We start from the raw sequence: 20,915 nt of genomic DNA, 5'->3' as shown, positions 1-20,915 counted from the left end.
ATATCAGTAAGAGCAGCATAGTAACATCCCATATATGCCTGGATAAATACAGGTTTATCTCAGCACCAAAGTGCCAACACCAAAATGCTATGTCAGAGTAGTATCAGACAAACATGGAACCATCACAAAACTGTGCAAAGAGGAATTTATTAGGAGTGAACCCTTCCTTATACACCTTGGCTGCTGATTAATTTACACCATGATACTATTTGTGGGCCACAAGCATTCAGATGGCATCTTATGCCTACCTCAGGTTCAGCCTTTTAGTTTTCTGTTTTTCTTAGCAACAGAAGTGTGCTTATGGGGGCTGTTTTGCAAAATGTTTTGTAGAGATAACCCAATGCGCCACTGAACTGGAAGCATTGTTCCTTTTGTTGGTCTATCACCACCTCTGACACTTGAAAGGGGTGAAGCTAATTTGCAAAGAGGCCTAAATTCCAATAACCTGTGGGATATAGAGAGAGTTTTGAAACTATTCCAGATACTCCTGCCCCTGTTTAAATAATTAAGACTGAATGGATGTGAGGAAACATATTTTTATCATTGTTGCCTTGAGCATTGAGAATAGGAAGTAAAATGGTTAAATATTTTAAGCATTAGCAAAATAACTTTGTCATCACCAGTTTGTTTTCTAGAAGGTATGAAACTAGATATGTATTTTTCCTTTAGTCTGTTATTATCATAATGCTTGTGTTTTGAAAGCCACTTACTAGCTCTTTAATAAATCAAGATTATATAACCCAATGAAACTAGATAAGTACTTGGCTATGGTTGATTGAATTTCCATTGGTAACAATCAACTGAAATATTGTCTGGTGATTTCCAGCTTTAAAACGTTGCATAGTGTAGCTTTGTCCACTTATTTCCATATGACATATTGTTTATTAGACAACTCTTAAAGAAGTAGTAATAATAATAATAATAATAATAATAATAATAATAATAATAATAATATTTCTATCAGGCCATCTGACTGAGTTGCCCTAACCAATCTGGGCAGCTTCCAACATAGAATAAAAGCACAACTATACATAAATACAGAACCAATTTTGTTTATGTATTAATAGCAAAAATGCCATATCCTCCAAAGTATCTTAACAAATGAAAGTAGGGTCACACTTCTAACCTTTCATGTCATGTCACTGCTTAAATGCCCTTAAAACAAACAAACCCCAAAACACAGTTGTAACCTTATGGCATAAACTGGGAATTGCTCTACCCACTTAAACATTTTGGTTACCCCCTTTTTAATATCTCCCCGCCCGCCCCTAGTTCTACATAACTTTTTGAGATGGCATGCCCAGAACAATACAGTGGTACCTTGGTTCTCAAACTTAATCCATTCCAGAAGTCCGTTCCAAAACCAAAGTATTCCAAAACCAAGGCACGCTTTCCCATAGAAAGTACGGTAATGCAAAACAGATTACCGGTAATCTATTCCAGACTTTTAAAAACAACCCCTGAAACAGCAATTTAACATGAATTTTACTATCTAATGAGACTATTGGTCCATAAAATGAAAGCAATAATCAATGTACTGTACTATAAAATAAATAAAACAGTATTGTAGATGATAAAAATTAAAATTATTATTATTTCCTTACCTGCACTGATGATAGTCATTGTTTAGATGGGGAACTTTTATGCATTTCCACAGTCACACAATCAACCAATCAGTAGCTGAATTGGGTTCCACACAGTCACAAAAACAAATTAACTGAAAAAGCCTCAAAAACACAAAATAAATTGCAGAAACAAAAACTCCAAACTTAATCTGTTCCGGAAGTCTGTTTGACTTCCAAAATGTTTGAAAACGAAGGCGCAGCTTCTCATTGGTGCAGACGCCCTGGAAACAATAGCCGACAGCTGCATCAGACGTTCGGCTTCCGAAAAATGTTAGAAAACCGGAACACACACTTCTGGGTTTTCAGCATTTGGGAACCAAGGCATTTGAGAACCAAGGTACCACTGTACACAGTACTGTACTTCTAAGCATGGACACACCATATATTTGTATTTTAATTATGTGATGCTGGAAGATTGATTTTTGATTCCTTCCCTAATAATAGCTATCATGGGATTTACTTTTTTCACAGCTGCAGCATCCTGATCAATTGTTTTCATTGAGCTATCCACCACAACATCGAGCTATTTGTTGGTCAGCCAGTGCCAGCTCAGACTCCATAAGTTGCCTTGTAAAGTTAGGATATTTTTTTTACCATGAAATGTATCACTTTGCTGTTACTTACACTGAACCACACTTTATGTTATTTATTTAACAAGTTTTATATACTGTTTAAACAACAAAAACCTCTTATGTTTTTAAGTTTTACATAAAACAATACAAAAATTCATTAAAACACCAATAAAAACAATAGGCAAAATAAAATTTATCAAAATATGAGTAAAAATCTGCAGTTTCACAAAAAATAGATGTAATAAAATTATATGTCTAGTAGGTTTGTTTGTTGTTGTTGTTTAGTCGTTTAGTCGTGTCCGACTCTTCGTGACCCCATGGACCATAGCACGCCAGGCACTCCTGTCTTGCACTGCCTCCCACAGTTTGGTCAGACTCATGTTGGTAGCCTTGAGAACACTGTCCAACCATCTTGTCCCCTGTCGTCCCCTTCTCCTTGTGCCCTCCATCTTTCCCAACATCAGGGTCTTTTCCAGGGAGTCTTCTCTTCTCATGAGGTTGAGTGTGTTTCTCCCTATCTAAGAGGCAATGAGTACCATACAGGGTCTAGCGTACTCCTTCCTCCAAAGCTGTGATTCTGCCAGTGGGTCAGATCCTATCAATCATGTTAATATTGATGCAGTTAAGAAAATATTCCTTTCATTCCTCAAGGTGACTTCAAACAATTCAATGTGGTTTAGGTAGAATTTTTATAGGTGTAAAACTATATATATAGACTCACAATGAATAACAATCTTCCTAATTCTTTCTATTAGCTAAAAATACTATTTAAATAACTAATAAGTACTATTTTCCAGGGAGTCTTCTCTTCTCATGAGGTGGCCAAAGTATTGGAGCCTCAGCTTCAGAATCGGTCCTTCCAGTGAGCACTCAGGGCTGATTTCCTTCAGAATGTATAGGTTTGATCTTCTAGCAGTCCATGGGACTCTCAAGAGTCTCCTCCAGCACCACAATTCAAAAGCATCAATTCTTTGGCGATCAGCCTTCTTTATGGTCCAGTTCTCACTTCCATACATCACTACTGGGAAAACCATAGCTTTAACTATACGGACCTTTGTCGGCAAGGTGATGTCTCTGCTTTTAAAGATGCTGTCTAGGTTTGTCATTGCTTTTCACCCAAGAAGCAGGCGTCTTTTAATTTCGTGACTGCTGTCACCATCTGCAGTGATCATGGAACCCAAGAAAGTAAAATCTCTCACTGCCTCCATTTCTTCCCCTTCTATTTGCCAGGAGGTGATGGGACCAGTGGCCATGATCTTAGTTTTTTGATGTTGAGCTTCAGACCATATTTTGCACTCTCCTCTTTCACCCTCATTAAAAGGTTCTTTAATTCTTCCTCACTTTCTGCCATCAAGATTGTGTCATCAGCATATGTTGTTGATATTTCTTCCGGCAATCTTAATTCCGGCTTGGGATTCATCCAGTCCAGCCTTTCGCATGATGAATTCTGCATATAAGTTAAATAAGCAGGAAGACAATATACAGCCCTGTCGTACTCCTTTCCCAATTTTGAACCAATCAGTTATTCCGTATCCAGTTCTAACTGTAGCTTCTTGTCCCACATAGAGATTTCTCAGGAGACAGATGAGGTGATCAGGCACTCCCATTTCTTTAAGAGCTTGCCATAGTTTGCTGTGGTCGACACAGTCAAATGCTTTTGCATAGTCAATGAACCAGAAGTAGATGTTTTTCTGGAACTCTCTTGCTTTCTCCATAATCCAGCACATGTTTGCAATTTCGTGTCTAGTTCCTCTGCCCCTTCGAAATCCAGCTTGCACTTCTGGGAGTTCTTGGTCCACATACTGCTTAAGCCTGCCTTGTAGAATTTTAAGCATAACCTTGCTAGTGTGTGAAATGAGCGCAATTGTGCGGTAGTTGGAGCATTCTTTGGCACTGCCCTCCTTTGGGATGTAGACTGATCTTCTCCAATCCTCTGGCCACTGCTGAGTTTTCCAAACTTGCTGGCATATTGAGTGTAGCACCTTAACAGCATCATCTTTCAAAATTTTAAATAGTTCAGCTGGAATATCATCACTTCCACTGGCCTTGTTATTAGCAGTGCTTTCTAAGGCCCATTTGACTTCACCCTCCAGCAAAAAAGTTTTTAGCAGTTACCAGAAACTACAGTGAGGTTTTCATCATTAGATGGCACTTGTCAAAGTGCCAGCTTTGCAGATTGAAGCATTTGAGTGGGTAAGATAATTTCACCTTTTTATTGCCTATTCAGCCAGTTAGGGGAGCTGCTTTTGGAGGTTTTTTGTTTGTTTGTTTTGTTTTTAACCATTCTGAATAATTTGGTGTCATCAGCAAACTCTACCATCTTATTGCTTATGCCTAGCTCCAGATAATTAATGAATAATTTAAAAAGTTCTTGTTTCAATACAGTTCCTTACCTCCCTCATTGTGAAAACCATCCATTTGTGCTCTGACCTCTTATCCACTAGCTTCTAAGTTTACTTTGGTGCAGGAATTAGTCAAACACTTTTTGAAAGCAGAAGGATAAAATGTGCAGTTTTAAACCACAGAATGGCAGTGGGGAAGAAGCAATGCTAATAGTAGGCATCATAACTGAAGTAACATATATGAGTGCATAATGCCCCCCTCCAAATAAGACCACTAAGTTCAGGGTCTAAAATTACCTGGCTGCCCCACTGGCACAGTTCCTTCCTGAAATAAACCATTCATTTTTTTTTAAAAAAGTTCCCCATGCTTTATTAAGTTTCATACATAACAAAAACAAACTTATATAAACAAAAAACAATATTATGTAAGTAATCTTATGTAAATATACAAATAAAAATTGATTCAATCTTATACAATCTCTTTTGTTCAACGTTCTTACTAATGTGTGCTAGACTTCCCATCAACTCCTGGTGCATTTAAAATTTCTAATATCGAATGTACATATGATTATTACCATCATCTTTTCATATTTTCTAATATATTAGTACAACTTTTCGTACCAATATTCCTTATTTCTTTGTTATTATTTTATATTGAGGTCATTCAAATGCAGCCATAGATGTCACATACAACCACATAAATGATTGTTTTGTGTTACCTCTCAACCGATTAGTCAATTGTGCCATTTCTGCATATTCTATTAATTTATTCTGCCATTCCAATCTTGTTGGAACCCTTTCCCCTTTCCAGTTCATCGGGATTAACATTCGGGCAGCCGCTGTTGTGTATAGAATATTTTCTTTTACATTTTTTGGTATGTCTTTGCCAGCGATTCCAAGCAGGAAAGCTTCTGGTCTTTTTTTTATGAATGTTGATTTAAAAATCTTTTTCATTTTATCATAAATAAGATTCCAAAACTCTTTAATTTTCCTGCATGTCCACCACATGTGGTACTGTACATATTTCATTCACTTTCCCCACATTCCTTAAATTGGGGGTTACGCCCTCTCCCCATACCTGCCAAGTCCTGGACTGCAGAATCCGGGACCAGCAGCCGTGTGACACCGGAAGTTGCGTAGACGCAACTTCCGGTGTCGCTTTGCCCATCTATGGGCACAAAAAATGGCCGGCGCCGGCAACGGAAGTTGCGTCTACGAATGTCCATAAGTGCGTAGACGCAACTTCCGGTGTTGCTTTGCCCATCTATGGGCACCAAAAATGGCCGCCGCCGACATTGGAAGTCGCGTCTACGCACTTCCGGACATGTGTAGGCGTGACCTTCGGTGCCGGCGCCGGCCATTTTCGGTGCACGTAGATGGGGAAAGCAGGGGGGGGGGATGGCTGCCGGCAGGAGAATATAAGGGAGAATAACGGGAGACGAAGTGATACGGGAGACTGCCGGGAAACGGTATGAAAAAACGGGGGTTTCCCAGGGAAAAGCCTTACTTTATAGTTTGTATACATCCAATGAATATTATATGGACTAGAGAAAATGATTATAACCACAATCCTATAACTCACCAGGAAGCAAATACTAAGTAAATCTGTGGGTTTACTCAGAACTGAGTAGACATGTAGAGAATTGTGCTGCATGGAGGCAGTCTTGTTTGCGGTGCACACTTAGCTGGAGTAAGCCTAACTGAATACAATAAACTTACTTTGAGGTAAAAATGCATAAGATTTTTTAGATTTGTAAATTCAGACTTCCGCTTGTTCTGTGTTAAAATTTAAAATTAACCTTATTAATTTTTTTTAAAAGAACTAATTTATTTTCATTGAATTATATTTTTAGTTTTTATCCCATCACTATATCATATATTTTATAATACATATTTCACAATGTTTATTAAGGTTTTGTGCAAGTCTTAATTGCTTGATGGGCTAATTTTTGCTTGAAGGGCTAATTTTTGTCTAAATCTTTGTTAAACATATGGACTTTGAAGCAAAAAAGTAATTCAGTTTCTTCCCCTCCCCATTTTCATCTAGTTTATAGACCTTCTGCTGGGTGTAGTTAGAGCACATGAGAGTGTGAAGGATGGTAGAGAACGAGACAAGCAGCTTTGACATAGGTACCGTAACATGTCTCAAAAGAAAAAAAGCAAAGTAATCAACATTTCCTATTGAATTTGTGGTACAGATATATTAAAAGAGTAAAGATGACTAGGATTTCTTAGTTTTAAACTATGTATAAAATATTTTCTGTGAAACCAAAAATTGTATAGCGTAAAGTAAGTTAGACACTGACTGTATCGGAATATTGCAGTAAAACTGCCGTTCCCCTAGCTCAAATAGGAGCAACAAACCTCAGTCCCTGAATTAGAGTTATGTCTGAACTAGCAACTGTGGTTTGATTTGCTTCACATGAATTACAATCTAAAACCAAAATTTGATCAGATTTGGAATGATCTGTCTCTTATGTGCAAAGAAGACCAATGTGTTTATAACTATAATACAAAAATTCTGTTTTTGGAAATATAATGAATAATTACAGTATTTAGAGTATTTAGTGCTTCAGCAAATTATGAGGGTAATGTTTTTGAAAGCATTGAACTTCATGGACCTCAATATAATATAAAAAGTTCAACAATGGGAAAAAAGCTTGCTCCTTTCTTGAATGTTAAGGAATATGGCAGAGAGACTTTAGTACAGTAGTACCTTGGTTGTCGAACTTAATCCATTCGGGGAGTCCGTTTGACTCCCAAGATGGTTTGAAAACCAAGGCGCAGCTTCCGATTGGCTGCAGGAGCTTCCTGCACTCAATCAGAAGCTGTGGAAGCCGCGTCGGACGTTTGGCTTCCAAAAAACGTTTGCAAACTGAAACATTCACTTCCAGTTTTGTGGCATTTGGGAGCCGATTTGTTTGACAGCTAAGCCATTATACAACCAAGGTACCACTGTAAAAGCATTTCAACTTGGAGGATCCCTTTAAACCTGTCATTATTTGTGGTGTGGCTCTCTTGCTTACATTATGCGGCTATTTTCATAAAACCTGTAATTTGTCCTGCTAATGTGATAAGGGAATTGCTTTCTTAGGTCACATTGAATACAATTTGTTTATAGGAATCTTGTGAAATCAGCGGATAATGTGGTTACTTCTCACACTAGCACTAGTATTCTGGTGTTGATGTAGGTGTAATCATATAATTGTCCCATGTGGTTCCTAGAAATAGACGCTACTGGTGCGGCATGTGATTCATTTATGCAGAACCTCTCTCACAATTCAGTGGTTGGTTACATATAAATTGGTCCTGAGTTATGAATGAGGCTGAATGTAATCTAGAATGCATCAGACGAATACGTTAGAGATATTGAATAATGTAGACATGACTGATCCTGCTCAATGCAGGTATTCCATTCCCCAGGGTTATGTGGTTAAGCAGTAGCAAATGTTTCTTTAAATATTTTCATTGTCTTGTTGTCACAGTTTATTTGTTTAGCTAGAGATTTAGGTTGGACGTAATCAATGATCTGTCATTAAGTTACTTAAATTATGTGATACAATTATGTGCATTTGCATCTCACTAAAATAAATGCAATAAATTCATGTAATTGCACCAGCTTGCTGATTTCTAGAGAGATAATTTTCTATTTATTGATACCCATTATTCATAAATACGGATAATCATAACAAAAAAGGACAAATCCTAAATTTAGAAATGATGAGCCTTTAGATGAGCTTGTTGCATGGGTCAGTGCTCATTACTTTATAAATCTAAAATTATGTTTATCTTCATAAAACAAGAAAGTATGATCCATCTTAAATGAAGCACTTTGAAGGCCTGTTCGTTTCAGTTGGAGTTAAGCACTTGCTAAGTTCCCTCTCTTAGAAATTAAAAGGATTTAAATATGTTGAGCTTTATCTGGATTCTACCCAATATTTGAGTAAGCAATAGTTACTATCTGTGGTACTTATTTAGTGGGAACAGAACATTTAAAGTGTAGGGTTTGCACTTTGTAATCTAGTTGACCTATAGTGCCATCTAATGGCTAATTTATGAAATACGTTAAACAATTTCCCATGAAAACCATGGCCAATGAATACTATGCAAAAGAAATCTCTATATGAGTTGTTGTTTTTTGCCATCATAGAAACCATTGACATCAGTGGACTTAAGTTAGTAATGACAAGCTTATTTCTAGTTACAGGTAGGTAGCCGTGTTGGTCTGACGTAGTCAAAATAAAATAAAAAAATTCCTTCCAGCAGCACCTTAAAGACCAACTAAGTTTTTTATTTTGGTATGAGCTTTCGTGTGCATGCACACTTCTTCAGATACACTGAAATAGAAGTCCCCAGACTCTTATATGTAGAGAAAGGGTGGGGAGGGGTATGGGTGATCGACTGACTGATAGCTGTTGACGACTGTAAACAACTGCAAATGGTCTTGCATGAAAAAGCAAGGGGTGAGATGACTGAAGATCGCTTTATCATGTACCGGTATAATGAGATAAGAATCCAATGTCTCTGTTCAAACCAGGTCTCTCCATGGTTTTAAGCTTGGTGATAAGTTGCAATTCAGCAACTTCTCTTTCAGTCAGTCAGTCAATCACTCATACCCCTCCCCACCCTTTCTCTACATATAAGCGTCTGGGGACTTCTATTTCAGTGTATCTGAAGAAGTGTGCATGCACACGAAAGCTCATACCAAAATAAAAAACTTAGTTGGTCTTTAAGGTGCTGCTGGAAGGATTTTTTAAAAAGCTTATTTCTGTTGATTTTGAGATGCTGCTCTGGGGATGAGTTAGCCAGATAAAACCTATTTTCCATTGTAAATTATATTTAATAGATTTTGCATCTGGTTCCCTGAGCCTGAGTGAGCATACCGTAGAAGTGATTACAATTGCAGTGTAATGTTTGGAGTTTTCACCTGCTTCAAAAGAATCGGAGAATAGTATTTTTAAAGTGAGCAGTATTAATTGACAACAATCTGAAACTGCCAATAATTATTAAAAACTTTATTTTTTATATGACGTCTCTACTAATGTGAACTACTAAACTATGGTTGTCATAAAGAAGATCTCCCTGCCATGTTTTTAAACATGCGTTTTAAACGTATAAACCCAGATTATCCATGGGTTCAGAAGGCTGCAGAAATTGCAGTAGCCTCTTACTTCATCTCTCACAAGTCAAGGTGTGGGCTGATATACAGTGTGTCAGCAAGCCAGCATACTAGGATAGCTGGCATATGTTCCTTCAACTACTGTCACCACTGCCTGGTCAGGTAAGGACTTGAGAAAAAGAAAATAAGGGAGCTGAAGTGGGGAATTGATGGGGAGGGTTCTGGGCTGACTGGAAGGAGGAATATTTTCTGAGCCTTGGTTTATTTCTGAATCAATTAAGGCAGTTGCCAACATCTCTGCTGTGGATTTCTGTTTGTCTGCTTGTTGTGAGCAAGTAACATAAGATTCTAGGAATATGCCTCTTCCACTGAAACGGACTGCTTTCTTGTGCCATAGTTTCAGTGATATCTGTGCTACCCCTTTAACACTGGGGCTGGTCTCTGGGATAACATGGCAGATAATGATTCTGTCTCTGTCTTAAATGGTCACTGGCCTATTAAGCCAAGAAAGCATATAAAGAGCTACAGATATTGCCAATAGTGACTTGTTTTTTGTTGCAGCATGCATCCCATGGGTAAATGTAGCAAAGGTTGGTTAAATACCCTTTGATTAATGAGGATCTTTAGAAGCAGCTAAAACGGGACCCCAAACTACGGCCCCCGGGCCGGATGCGGCCCAATCGGCCTCCCAATCCGGCCCGCGACGACCCCCGCCGCCCGCTGCCGCCGCATGCTCTTACGGCGCGCGGCGCGGCGACGATCTTAAAAATCGGCAAAAAATCGCCGAAAATCCTTTGTGCGCATGCGTATGGGCCTCTCCCGACCCGGAAGAGGTCATTTTCGGCGATTTTTCCCCGCCCGTGTGCGTGTGCGCATGCGCACGGGCGCGCACTCCCCCACCCTCTGGCCCGCTGCGCGCGCACTCCCCTGCCCTCCAGCCCACTGCGCGGTAAGTCTGGGGACCCCTGAGCTAAAATATGAACTTTTTAGTACTGTATGCCTATTTGTTATATGCCTATTTGTTATATGCCTATTTTAAACTTTTAAAATTCTATACTATTGTGAAAGAAATGAAGTGATTTAGTTATAGTGAATTAATTATTATATAAATTAAATACCAATACTGTATTTGATACCTTATCACTGTAAAAATAGCATAACTTTTAATACTAAGCAGTATTCAACTAAATAATTCCACAAATAGAATGAGTTGCATTTGAGTAATTTCGTTGTTCCCGCAAGGGGATAATGACAATAAAGAGTATCTTGTCTTGTGCAAAGGGACTTAACTCCTCCTTACATCCCATGCCATCCCCAAATCTGCTCTCGAGTGCTGGGCTAACCCCCAAAACAGATTTAGGGAACACACAAGTGAGAAGAGAGAAGGTGAACATTCCCTTGTGCAAGGAGAAATCCCTGCTCTCATAGAACATTCCCCTTAGTGCTACTGTGAATACAACCCATTGAATTGTGTTTTTAAAAATAAGAGCATGTTCATTGACCATCCTGGGGTTTCAGATCAAGTACCAGTTTGGCTTGTACACAAGGCAGATACTATTGCATTGACCACATTAATAATTAAACTGTCTTGACATGCAGTAAGATAAATATATAGTTTCACACACTATTGGAGCAATTGAACAGTCAACACTTTATGTAAGTAAAAAAAGAAGTTTATAAATGCTATTTTAAAGCGATTATCCTTTCTTAAAATTAAAGGTATTTGTTTTGGTTTAATGCTCTTGATACTGCTACTCTTCAAAAAAAATACTTTTCCAATATGTTTGAAATTTCTTTTGGAAAGAGATAAAACAAATTTAAATATACAACATATGTTGATTTGTGTGGCATAGAAAACTAAAGTCCTAATATAATGAAATTTAATTCATGGTAAGTTGCCAAATACTAATTTTGTTAGCATTCTTTATAACCTTTGAATTCATTGCTAGTATTGACAGTGCATTATGATAATTGATTTCATTGAATTTTTTTCACCTGTTATTCTGTGATTGAAATATAATAATGTTCCTTGAATTACTTTAGTTCATTTGATAGAACTTACATTCTTTTTGTCATTGTACATCTGCTATGTTGAATAAAACTGTTCAACCTCATAAAAGCAGTTCTAAGATAGTCTTTACAAAATCTGTTGTATTTTGAAAGTTGTAATAATTTTCAGGAAGCAATTAATATTATTGTGGGTCATTAATTAGGATACAGTATAACTTTAGCAGTGTTTTTAATGGAGTGCATCCTCTGCATAATTTTGTTGAATTAAATTTTATGAGAGTTATTGTTACTTTCTGTCCATAAAATAATTGTGGTTATAAGTTTGTCATTGGTATGAGCTTTCATGTGCATGCACACTTGTTCAGTGTCTGAAGAAGTGTGCATGCACACGAAAGCTCATACCAATGACAAACTTAGTTGGTCTCTAAGGTGCTACTGGAAGGAATTTTTTTACTTTGTTTCGACTACGGCAGACCAACACGGCTACCTACCTGTGCTTAATAGTTCATTTAAGAGATTTAAATGCTTAATGTTACACAATGGAATGCAAACAGCAAGGGATACTGTACTGTACATAATCCCTCATGGGGTTATAGAAATACTGGTTACAGGTTTAAGAAAACTATCAGAATAGTCATGTCTTTTTCACATGTGATAAAATTAGGCTGCTTATAGTTCTAAAGATGGGTTCATGTATGCAAATTGATACAAGATAGATAATTCCAAATACTTGCATTTGGTGTTAAGGTAGATGAATAATTAATTAGTCTAGCTGAAGCTAAAGTATCATTCTTTCATAAGGTATTAATTGCTGTATTCTCTTAACCTCAGAAAATGACCTTAGATCTATAATTGATATTATCACATTAAACACTAAATTTAACATTAAGCTAATAAGCAAACCAGCTACTGGTATACTCTATGTTTGAAAAAAGTTTTATCCTATTGGGACAGTGCCCTTGCAGAAGAACTGTACAGGCAGGAGTAACCTCTGCAATAAAATGGGGCTAGTAAAAAATTCAAGAATATGTAGTTAATCACCTTTTTACTTTTACTTTTTAAAAACCCTAATAACTATTTTATGCATTTGGGTTTTAACAGACTCCAAAGATTATGAAATATGTACCCTTTTACAATAAAAGGGTTTGAATTCAATTGTTCTGTGATCTTTCAATGCTGTTCACGTGAAGATGTTGTTGTTTTAATTGATTGTTTCTGTGCTGTGGCATTATAGTCAGAGAAAATGGGGGCAAATGAAACACCTGCATGCTTGAAGCCATTAGCCACAACTTGATAAAAAGCCAATTGAAACAGCAAGTAGTTTTCATAAATTTGATGCAGCACCTAAAGCAAGGCATTGTTAACAATTTAGAGATGAAAACAGGGTTGCATGCCACTGGCAGGCATAGCTAAAGTGAATGTGTAAGTCACTCAAGTTGGTGTGGCCGCCCCAGATTCACAGTCTCTTGCAGTCACAGACTTGTGACATACAAAAATGCATGCAAATCCCTCTGTAGTGGTTGTTGTGTACGACAAGCACTAATCCTTAATAGAACTTCATACAATAAAATTAGAATTGTGTGTCTAGACCCTTGGAAGACTAAATGTTAGAACTTTCGAGGGTGTTGGATGGCCACTAGTCAATCTGGAGGCAAGCAAAGAGAAGAGGAAGCTGGAGTGAGAAAGCAGTGGCTTCAAAACCAGGTCCAGATTACTGACAGGTGTGGGATCCAAATCAACACATTAAACATGCACTGGCTGTCAATTTGTTACCTGACCAAGTCAAAGATTTTACTATACTGTATATCTGTAGTGGATATGAGAAAGCATGTGTTGAATTCATTCACAATGACAGGTTCCACATAGATCTCCATGTGTGGTAACTTTATTTGCAGCAAAAATAAAATAAAATAAAAAATTAAGAAAAATTTCCTGGTTATAATCCAAAATGATGTGATTTTAAACTTTGATTTAAACATTATGTTCATTAATGGGTCACATTGCTTTTATGAAATATAAAAGTAAACACAATTCATAAAAGTAGACATAAAATTGCTGTCATTTCCAGCCAATGCCTCATAGATTGCACAGTTGTCAGGATGGGGATATATACACACATTGGTCTTGACAGTAGATCTGTGATTGATGACCTGATTGAAAGTATATTATTATTAAAATATTAATATTTAAATATTATTAAACACAATAAGGAAAAAGGAAGAAATCAAAGGGATTGTGGTCGGTAATAAAAGACATAAAGTAAAGGCCTTTGCCGACGATATCATAATAACCTCAGAAGACCCAATTACAAGTATTCCCAGTGCCATCCAGACAATAGAAGAATATGGGGAATTGGCCGGCCTAAAAATAAATTATAATAAGACAAAAATATTAGTTAAAAACCTCGAGAAAAAAGAAGAAAAAGTGTTACAAGAGAATACAAATCTCAAAATTAGTAAGAAAATGAGATATTTAGGAATAGAGATATCAACTAAATCAATTGACTTAATCCAGGACAATTATTTGGAAATTTGGAAACAAATTAGAAAGAAATTTGAAATATGGAGGAAATTAAAATTATCATTTATGGGTAGGATATCAGCTATTAAGATGTGTGTGGTTCCCAAGATGAACTTTCTTTTCCAAAATCTCCCATTGTTGGGAACGGAGAAATGCTTTAAAGACTGGAAGAGAGACATAGCAGAATTTATATGGAACGGGAAAAAACCCCGGATAAAATATAAGATATTAATTGACCACAAGGAAAGAGGGGGATATGGCCTCCCAGATTTGGAAATCTATCACGATTCAGCGGCACTAGTTTGGATCAAAGAATGGATAGAGTTAAGGAATTTTGATTTATTAGATCTAGAAGGTGATGGGCTAGGATTTGGCTGGCATCATTATATGATGAAAGATAGAGTAGACAAGAGAAATATTTTCATGTTTAATATAATTAGGAAATCACTATTCAAAGTTTGGATAAAATATAGGAGATTCTTTGAAGCAAAAACCCCCTGGTGGCTCTCCCCTGCTGAGTTATTGGCAGTGAGGAGGCGTAATATGGAGGGCATTTGGCCTACATATCGAGTACTCCTGGAAGAAAAAGGAGTATTGAAACTAAAAGAATATGCAGAAATCAAAAGTTATCTAAATACGTGGCTAGATTACTTCCAAATCAATCAGAGATTTCAATTAGACAAAAATGTGGGATTTGAAAAAGATAAATCAAAATTGGAAGAAATTTTAATCGATAATGAAGGTAAATATATATCCAATTTGTATCAATTATTGCTAAAATGGGAAACAGAGGAGGAGCTAACAAAAAATTATATGATCAAATGGAGCCAGGATTTGGGTAAAATAATTAATTTACAGAAATGGGAACAATTATGGAAAAGAGATTCGAAATTTACTCCAAATTACGATTTGTTAGAGAATTTATTTAAAATGCAAAATCAATGGCATTTAACGCCGCCCAAACTAGCTAAAATGTACCCTAGTGCCAATAATATCTGCTGGAGATGTTGCAAAGAAATAGGCACATATATTCATGTTTGGTGGAATTGTGATCGTATCAAGGAATTTTGGGAATTAGTTTATAATGAGTTGAAAAAAATTCTGAAATATTCTTTTAGAAAACAACCAGAAATCTTCCTATTAGGAATGCTGGGAGAGGATATAAAATCTAAAGATAGATGTGTAGTGAGCTATGCGACTGCCTCAGCAAGATTACTAGTCGCAAGAGCATGGAAATCACAAGAAATCCCGAGAAAGGAGGAATGGTTAGAAAAATTAATTTTATATTATAACTTGGCAAGAAAACACGAAATATTGAAAGAAACAAATCTGGAGGACAACGTAGGGAAATGGGAGTCACTTACCGCTTATCTGAGCACTTATATAGATAAATCGTCTCTCCTCTCTGATGTAGCAGGACTCTAGAAATAAAAAGAGAGTAAATTAGCTATATGAATGTTATTGACATTGTAATAATCATAATTTTCTTGTGAATTTAGTAGTTATAGAAATTAAGTACTTACCGTGTAACAACGTGTGTGACCGGAAACAAGTATAGTATGGATAAGTCTAAGTTAGGTTGTGAAGGAACAGGGATAGGGGTAGGGGTAGGACTCAGGGTGGGGGTGGGGGATTTTTTGTATCTGATAGTGTGCTGAATTGTTTTGTTATGTTTTTGTTTTTATTGTTGTATTTGTTTAAATTATCAATAAAAACTCTTTTAAAAAAAAGAAAAGAAAGAAAGTAGGCTGAAAAATTATATTGTAATGAAAATGATGGCAATTAATATTTATTTATTAAAGGTTTTTATTTTATTCTTTTAACTCTACAAGGCAAATATATAAACAATATGATAATATAATAAATGTTAGTAAATAACCTAAAGACCAAATAAATGAAACAAGGTAAAAGAGTTAAATAAAAGCATTCAAAGTACAGTACAGTACCAGCAGTTGAATTCTATTCTATGAACTCTGTTGAGCCTAAAATAAAACCATCTTGGCCTAATGCCCAAAAACTAACAAAAAAGAAGCAAAGCAACTCCCCTGGGTATGGAGTTCCACATACTTGTTACCACCACTGAAAAGGCAGTGTGCCCATGTAACCACTTGACTGAAGGGGAATATGAAACAAGGTCTCTTGTTTCATCTTCCCCCTATTATGTGCTTGCATGGAAGTTTGGGTCTGGGGTGTGATTTACTAACAATCTAGTTTAATGAAATGTGTTGGCTTTCCAGTCTGGTCATTGTTTGTGTTTTTTCTAGTATCTCCTGAGGCAGTTGGATTTCTGTCAGCAGTTGGAGTGTTTATTATCCTGTTGTTGATTCTTTTTCTATATATTAACAAGAAGATGTGTTTTGAGAATATTGGAGGTTTCCCAGACCTCAATTCACGATACAATGCCAGAAAAAATTCACAGGACAAACTTTGTAAGTATCAAATTCTATGGTCTATGGCTTTGAAAGACAGCAAACCCCTGGTGTAATATCATATGAATAATGTTATATAGGCATAAAAGTTTGACTTGAATAAAATACATATCTTATATAGTCCAGAATACTTTTACTAATCCATCTGTAGTGCTTAGTCAAAATTTAATGGCTTTGGGGTCTGTTGAATCTTGTGTAAGGGGTTGACATTTTAGATATTGGAAAGAAACAAATGGTTTTATATTTCCCAAATATGCTTAATAAGAATAATTAGATGATAGCTTTTATATACCAGGAAACCATATTTTCTCAATTATGAGGGACAAAATCTTAGATGTTTCTGAATCTCAAAAGTGGTAGGACGAACCTCTTATTTGCAGTGTATCATTCATTCAAAGTTAGAGGGAAAACACACAATAATCATATTTGAACTGAGTTATATTCCATGACCACAGTTCAACATAGAGTTTAGACTGCATAAACTTGTTGATTTTACTGGGGTTGTATGCTTATATTCGTACAGACTGTTGCCCATGGGTACAGAATTATTGTGGTCTGGGTGAATACAATGTTAAGAATGTAGTGCAATGTTAAAAATTATGTTTTATGGTTTCTTAATAACTGATTCAATGCGGGGTATATGCTAGTGTTTTGAAACAATACAGTATATCTGTCTTTTAAATACGTTTAAACTTTTTCTTTGCAGGTGTAGAGTACATTCTACAATTTACATATCATATTTAAAATGTCTGGTTATACAACACAACATACAACACAACATAAAAAACATAATTGATTTTTATCAATTGATTTTGACTTCATGTCGTAGGAAACACTTGCTCCTATTTATTGCTTTTCAGGTAACAGAATTTAGAGAATGACTAATCTGCAGACTCCACAATTTAAAGGATAGGATTTAGGATACTTTTTTAAAAAATACAATAGCAATGCATTTGAGGAATAGCATATTCTCAAAGCAGTAGTAGCTCTTCCACTACAATAATGTACTAACAATCAAAACATGGCATTTTTTAAAAGTTTTCAACAAAATCTGAGCCTTCCTTCTATGTCTTCTCTGGTTGACACACTCAGTAATGCTGTAGATGATCTAACCAGTGCTGTTGGAGATGTCAGCTATACAGTAGCTGACTCAGTTACAGAACAGGTAACAAGTATGATCCACAGCCTTCGGACAGATGATACTGCTACCGCACAAGAAGATAAATCTGTAGTAGATAAAGAGGAAAATAAAGAGAAAGAAGACTTGAAAAACGTTACCTTTCCAAAAGATATTAGGCAGAACTGCAATACATATAGACCAGATGAGTCCCTTAATAAAGAACTAAATCAAGAATTGCATGCCGCAGTAGAACAAAATGAGGGCCCATTGCATAAAAAAGCAAAACAAAGGTCACCAGGACTTGACTTCAAAAACACCAAAGAAGTGCACAGTTTTGCTTCCAGGAATTCAGAAAAAAATGAAGAGCAAACTCCAAAATTACAAAAGTTAAAGTCTAAAAAAGCTCATGGGGTTCAGGAAGTAAAAGAAAAGAAATGCAAACCATTTTCTGATGGCCACAGACAGTCTGTAACAAAGCAGGAAGAAAATGCACCATCTATTCTTTCAAAAGAAAGTAAAAAGGAAAAGGCTAAACAATCAGAATGTTTCTCAAAAGAAGTGAGTAGTAAGAAGAAGCCAGAAAAAGGTGAGGTGTCTTATATCATACTTTATCCATGTGGCCTTTCCTGGATCTTTTACTACATACTTCTTTTCCCAACTGTTTTTTTAGATTTTATTCATAATGATCTTTAAAACAGTCTCCTTAGTAGAAACTCATTCTGATATGTATATTATTTTCTCTGAAGTTTGCTTTATCTAATTTTATTCACACTCCTTGAAAACTGGTTACATATTTTCTTTCCTGATTAATGCTACTAACTTTTGAATAGTGATTAATCAACTATTTTTTAAAAAATATTTCTGTTCCCTTAAATTTTGCTAGATCTTTCAACGGATTCACTGGATAACAAGAATATTTTGTACATGATTCTTGAATTCTATATTTATACGCGTTTGTTTACTTAGTGCATCAGGACATAGTGTGCAGAGGTCGTTTTATTATAAGAAATACTATCTGGGAACTTAACATATTATAAACTACATATAGCTTTTCATGAGGAGTAATACTAAAAGAGAGAAAACTAACATACAAATCATGAAGTGGTAATGCAACAAGTCATATATATATAATATTATCAAAAATATTTTTTCCTCTAAAATCAGTCAATGCATAAATTATAAAATAGTCTATGTCATACCTCTAATAATTGAAGGAAAACAAACATTTAAAGCGATTGCTAGCGAAGCCATGAAGGTATCGCAAACTTTGCAGTTATACATGAAAATAAATGTATCTATCCAACAAGAAAGATAAACCCCTATATCAAGTTACAGAAGAGCTTTCTGAATCCACTAAGGGTGATAGGGCAAAGAGGGAAGACAAAACAAAATGAAATGCATGGGGAGGGGGGAATCTTCCCCATGGGCTGCAGAAAAAGGCATGTATTTAGGAAACAACCTTGGTTCATCCCTTTAAAAGCCTGAATATTTCAGACTAAAATAAATATTTCCAGGAATAACAGAAACAAAAAATAATGTTAATGATAATACATTTATTGTGAAGTTTGAGCTCTTGCCTAAACTTGGTTAAAATGTGAACTATATTACCTTCTGTTTAGGAAAAAAATGTATTAACAGTTAAATGTTTACCCATTATAATTTTAGCACTCTCCTTTGTGGTGCCATCTGTTATCATTCCCCCCTCCTTTTTTTCCAAAATAGACAACTCATACATAAATAAAGATCAGCATGGTTCATCATCTGAAAGTGAAGATGAGGCACTGGGTAAATATCACGAAGCCTTATCCAGAACACAAAGTTCAAGGCCACCAGCAGGCGATAACAGACAACAGAAAAACTATATTTGGGAAACCAGACAAAAATATAGCCCTCTGTCTGCAGAGTATGATGGGTACAGTAGTGAAGCCTCAATAGATGAAGGTATGACATTATTTACAATAGTTTTTACTTCATCTTATTTCACATTCATCAAAAAGCACTATAGGATAAAGATACAGCGGTTGCAAGATATTAACAGTAAAGGTGCCAGTAAAATCTAAAACCCTGACTTAAATAGTTAGGGATTTAGGGGGAAAGACTGGATTTATTTTATTGATCTTTTACCTTCTGAATATTTGTGCTTTCCAAGCATTTTCCCTATATTCATATAGGAAATGTTTAACGAAAAGCATAGAAGTTTACAATTTATTGTTATGTACAGAAAAGTTTGTAAACATTTCCTGATAATAAATTGCCTTTGGTATATGGTGGTTTCAGGGTGACTAGATGAAAAAGACAGGGCTCTGCACCTTTAATGCGGGACGTGGGTGGCACTGTGGGTTAAACCACAGAGCCTAGGGCTTGCCGATCAGAAGGTCGGCGGTTCGAATCCCCGCGACGGGGTGAGCTCCCATTGCTCGGTCCCAGCTCCTGCCAACCCAGCAGTTTGAAAGCGCATCAAAGTGCAAATAGATAAATAGCTACAGCAGGAAGGTAAACGGCGTTTCTGTGCGCTGCTCTGGTTCGCCAGAAGCAGCTTTGTCATGCTGGCCACATGACCTGGAAGCTGTACACCGGCTCCCTCGGCCCATAATGCAAGATGAGCGCTGCAATCCCAGAGTCGGTCACGACTGGACCTAATGGTCAGGGGTCCTTTTACCTTTACTGCATCTTTAGTAGCTATGTAAAAGAGGTGTTTTCAACATGTGTTACTTGTCATACAAACAACACCATCCCAAATTTACCTCTTCTATGCAGGTGTTAAAGGTGCACTCCTCTTTTTCATCTGGTCACCCTGGTTTGTACTGACTCTTTATAAATGAGATTGTTAAGAAATCACTGTTGTTGTGAGCTAAAGATACATGTTCTAGCCCTATTATATTCTTACTGGGATACCAGATTATACATCCTCTGAGACTTCTATACCAGCTGGATGATAGAAAACTCACGTTTTGAGAACTCTGGTGATGATCTGGTTTAGTTGTGTAACTATAGCAGAATTTATTTAGAGTTTTACATATATGTGTCAGTTTATTTAAGGACCTATTCTGAGACAGAAAAAAGTTAGTTGGGTAAATTAGGAAGAAACACATAATACTGTCTGTAAATCGCCTTGGAAGATTATTCATAAATGTAATCATCATCATTACCATACTGTAATGTCTAAGGGAATTTCAAG

The 20,915-nt window shown here is 36.3% G+C and overlaps 1 protein-coding gene and 1 long non-coding RNA gene across 6 annotated transcripts in view; one reads left to right on the top strand and one right to left on the bottom strand.

The window, feature by feature from the left end:
* Nucleotides 1–20,915, top strand: part of SYT14 (synaptotagmin 14) — a 67,942-nt gene that overhangs the window by 7,298 nt on the left and 39,729 nt on the right. For 2 of the 5 annotated variants that reach the window (XM_035111255.3, XM_088666725.1), the window contains exons 1-2: nucleotides 17,639–18,323; nucleotides 19,460–19,678. In XM_035111255.3, the coding sequence (XP_034967146.2) occupies nucleotides 17,639–18,323; nucleotides 19,460–19,678 (904 nt within the window). Of the gene's footprint in view, nucleotides 1–16,452; nucleotides 16,618–17,638; nucleotides 18,324–19,459; nucleotides 19,679–20,915 lie in introns of those variants that run through there. The other 3 variants (XM_060273030.2, XM_088666724.1, XM_060273029.2) reach the window with 3 other exon arrangements.
* Nucleotides 15,977–20,915, bottom strand: part of LOC148686358 (uncharacterized) — a 76,689-nt gene continuing 71,750 nt past the window's right edge. Inside the window, exon 2 of the long non-coding RNA XR_015949140.1 lies at nucleotides 15,977–17,843. This is a non-coding gene — a long non-coding RNA (uncharacterized LOC148686358). The remainder of the gene's footprint in view (nucleotides 17,844–20,915) is intronic.

Source organism: Zootoca vivipara, chromosome 3 (genome assembly GCF_965207765.1).
Source record: "Zootoca vivipara chromosome 3, rZooViv2.hap1.1, whole genome shotgun sequence".
Classification (NCBI taxonomy): domain Eukaryota; kingdom Metazoa; phylum Chordata; class Lepidosauria; order Squamata; family Lacertidae; genus Zootoca; species Zootoca vivipara.
Note: the sequence above shows the minus strand (reverse complement) of the source record. Positions and strands in the feature narration are given on the sequence as shown.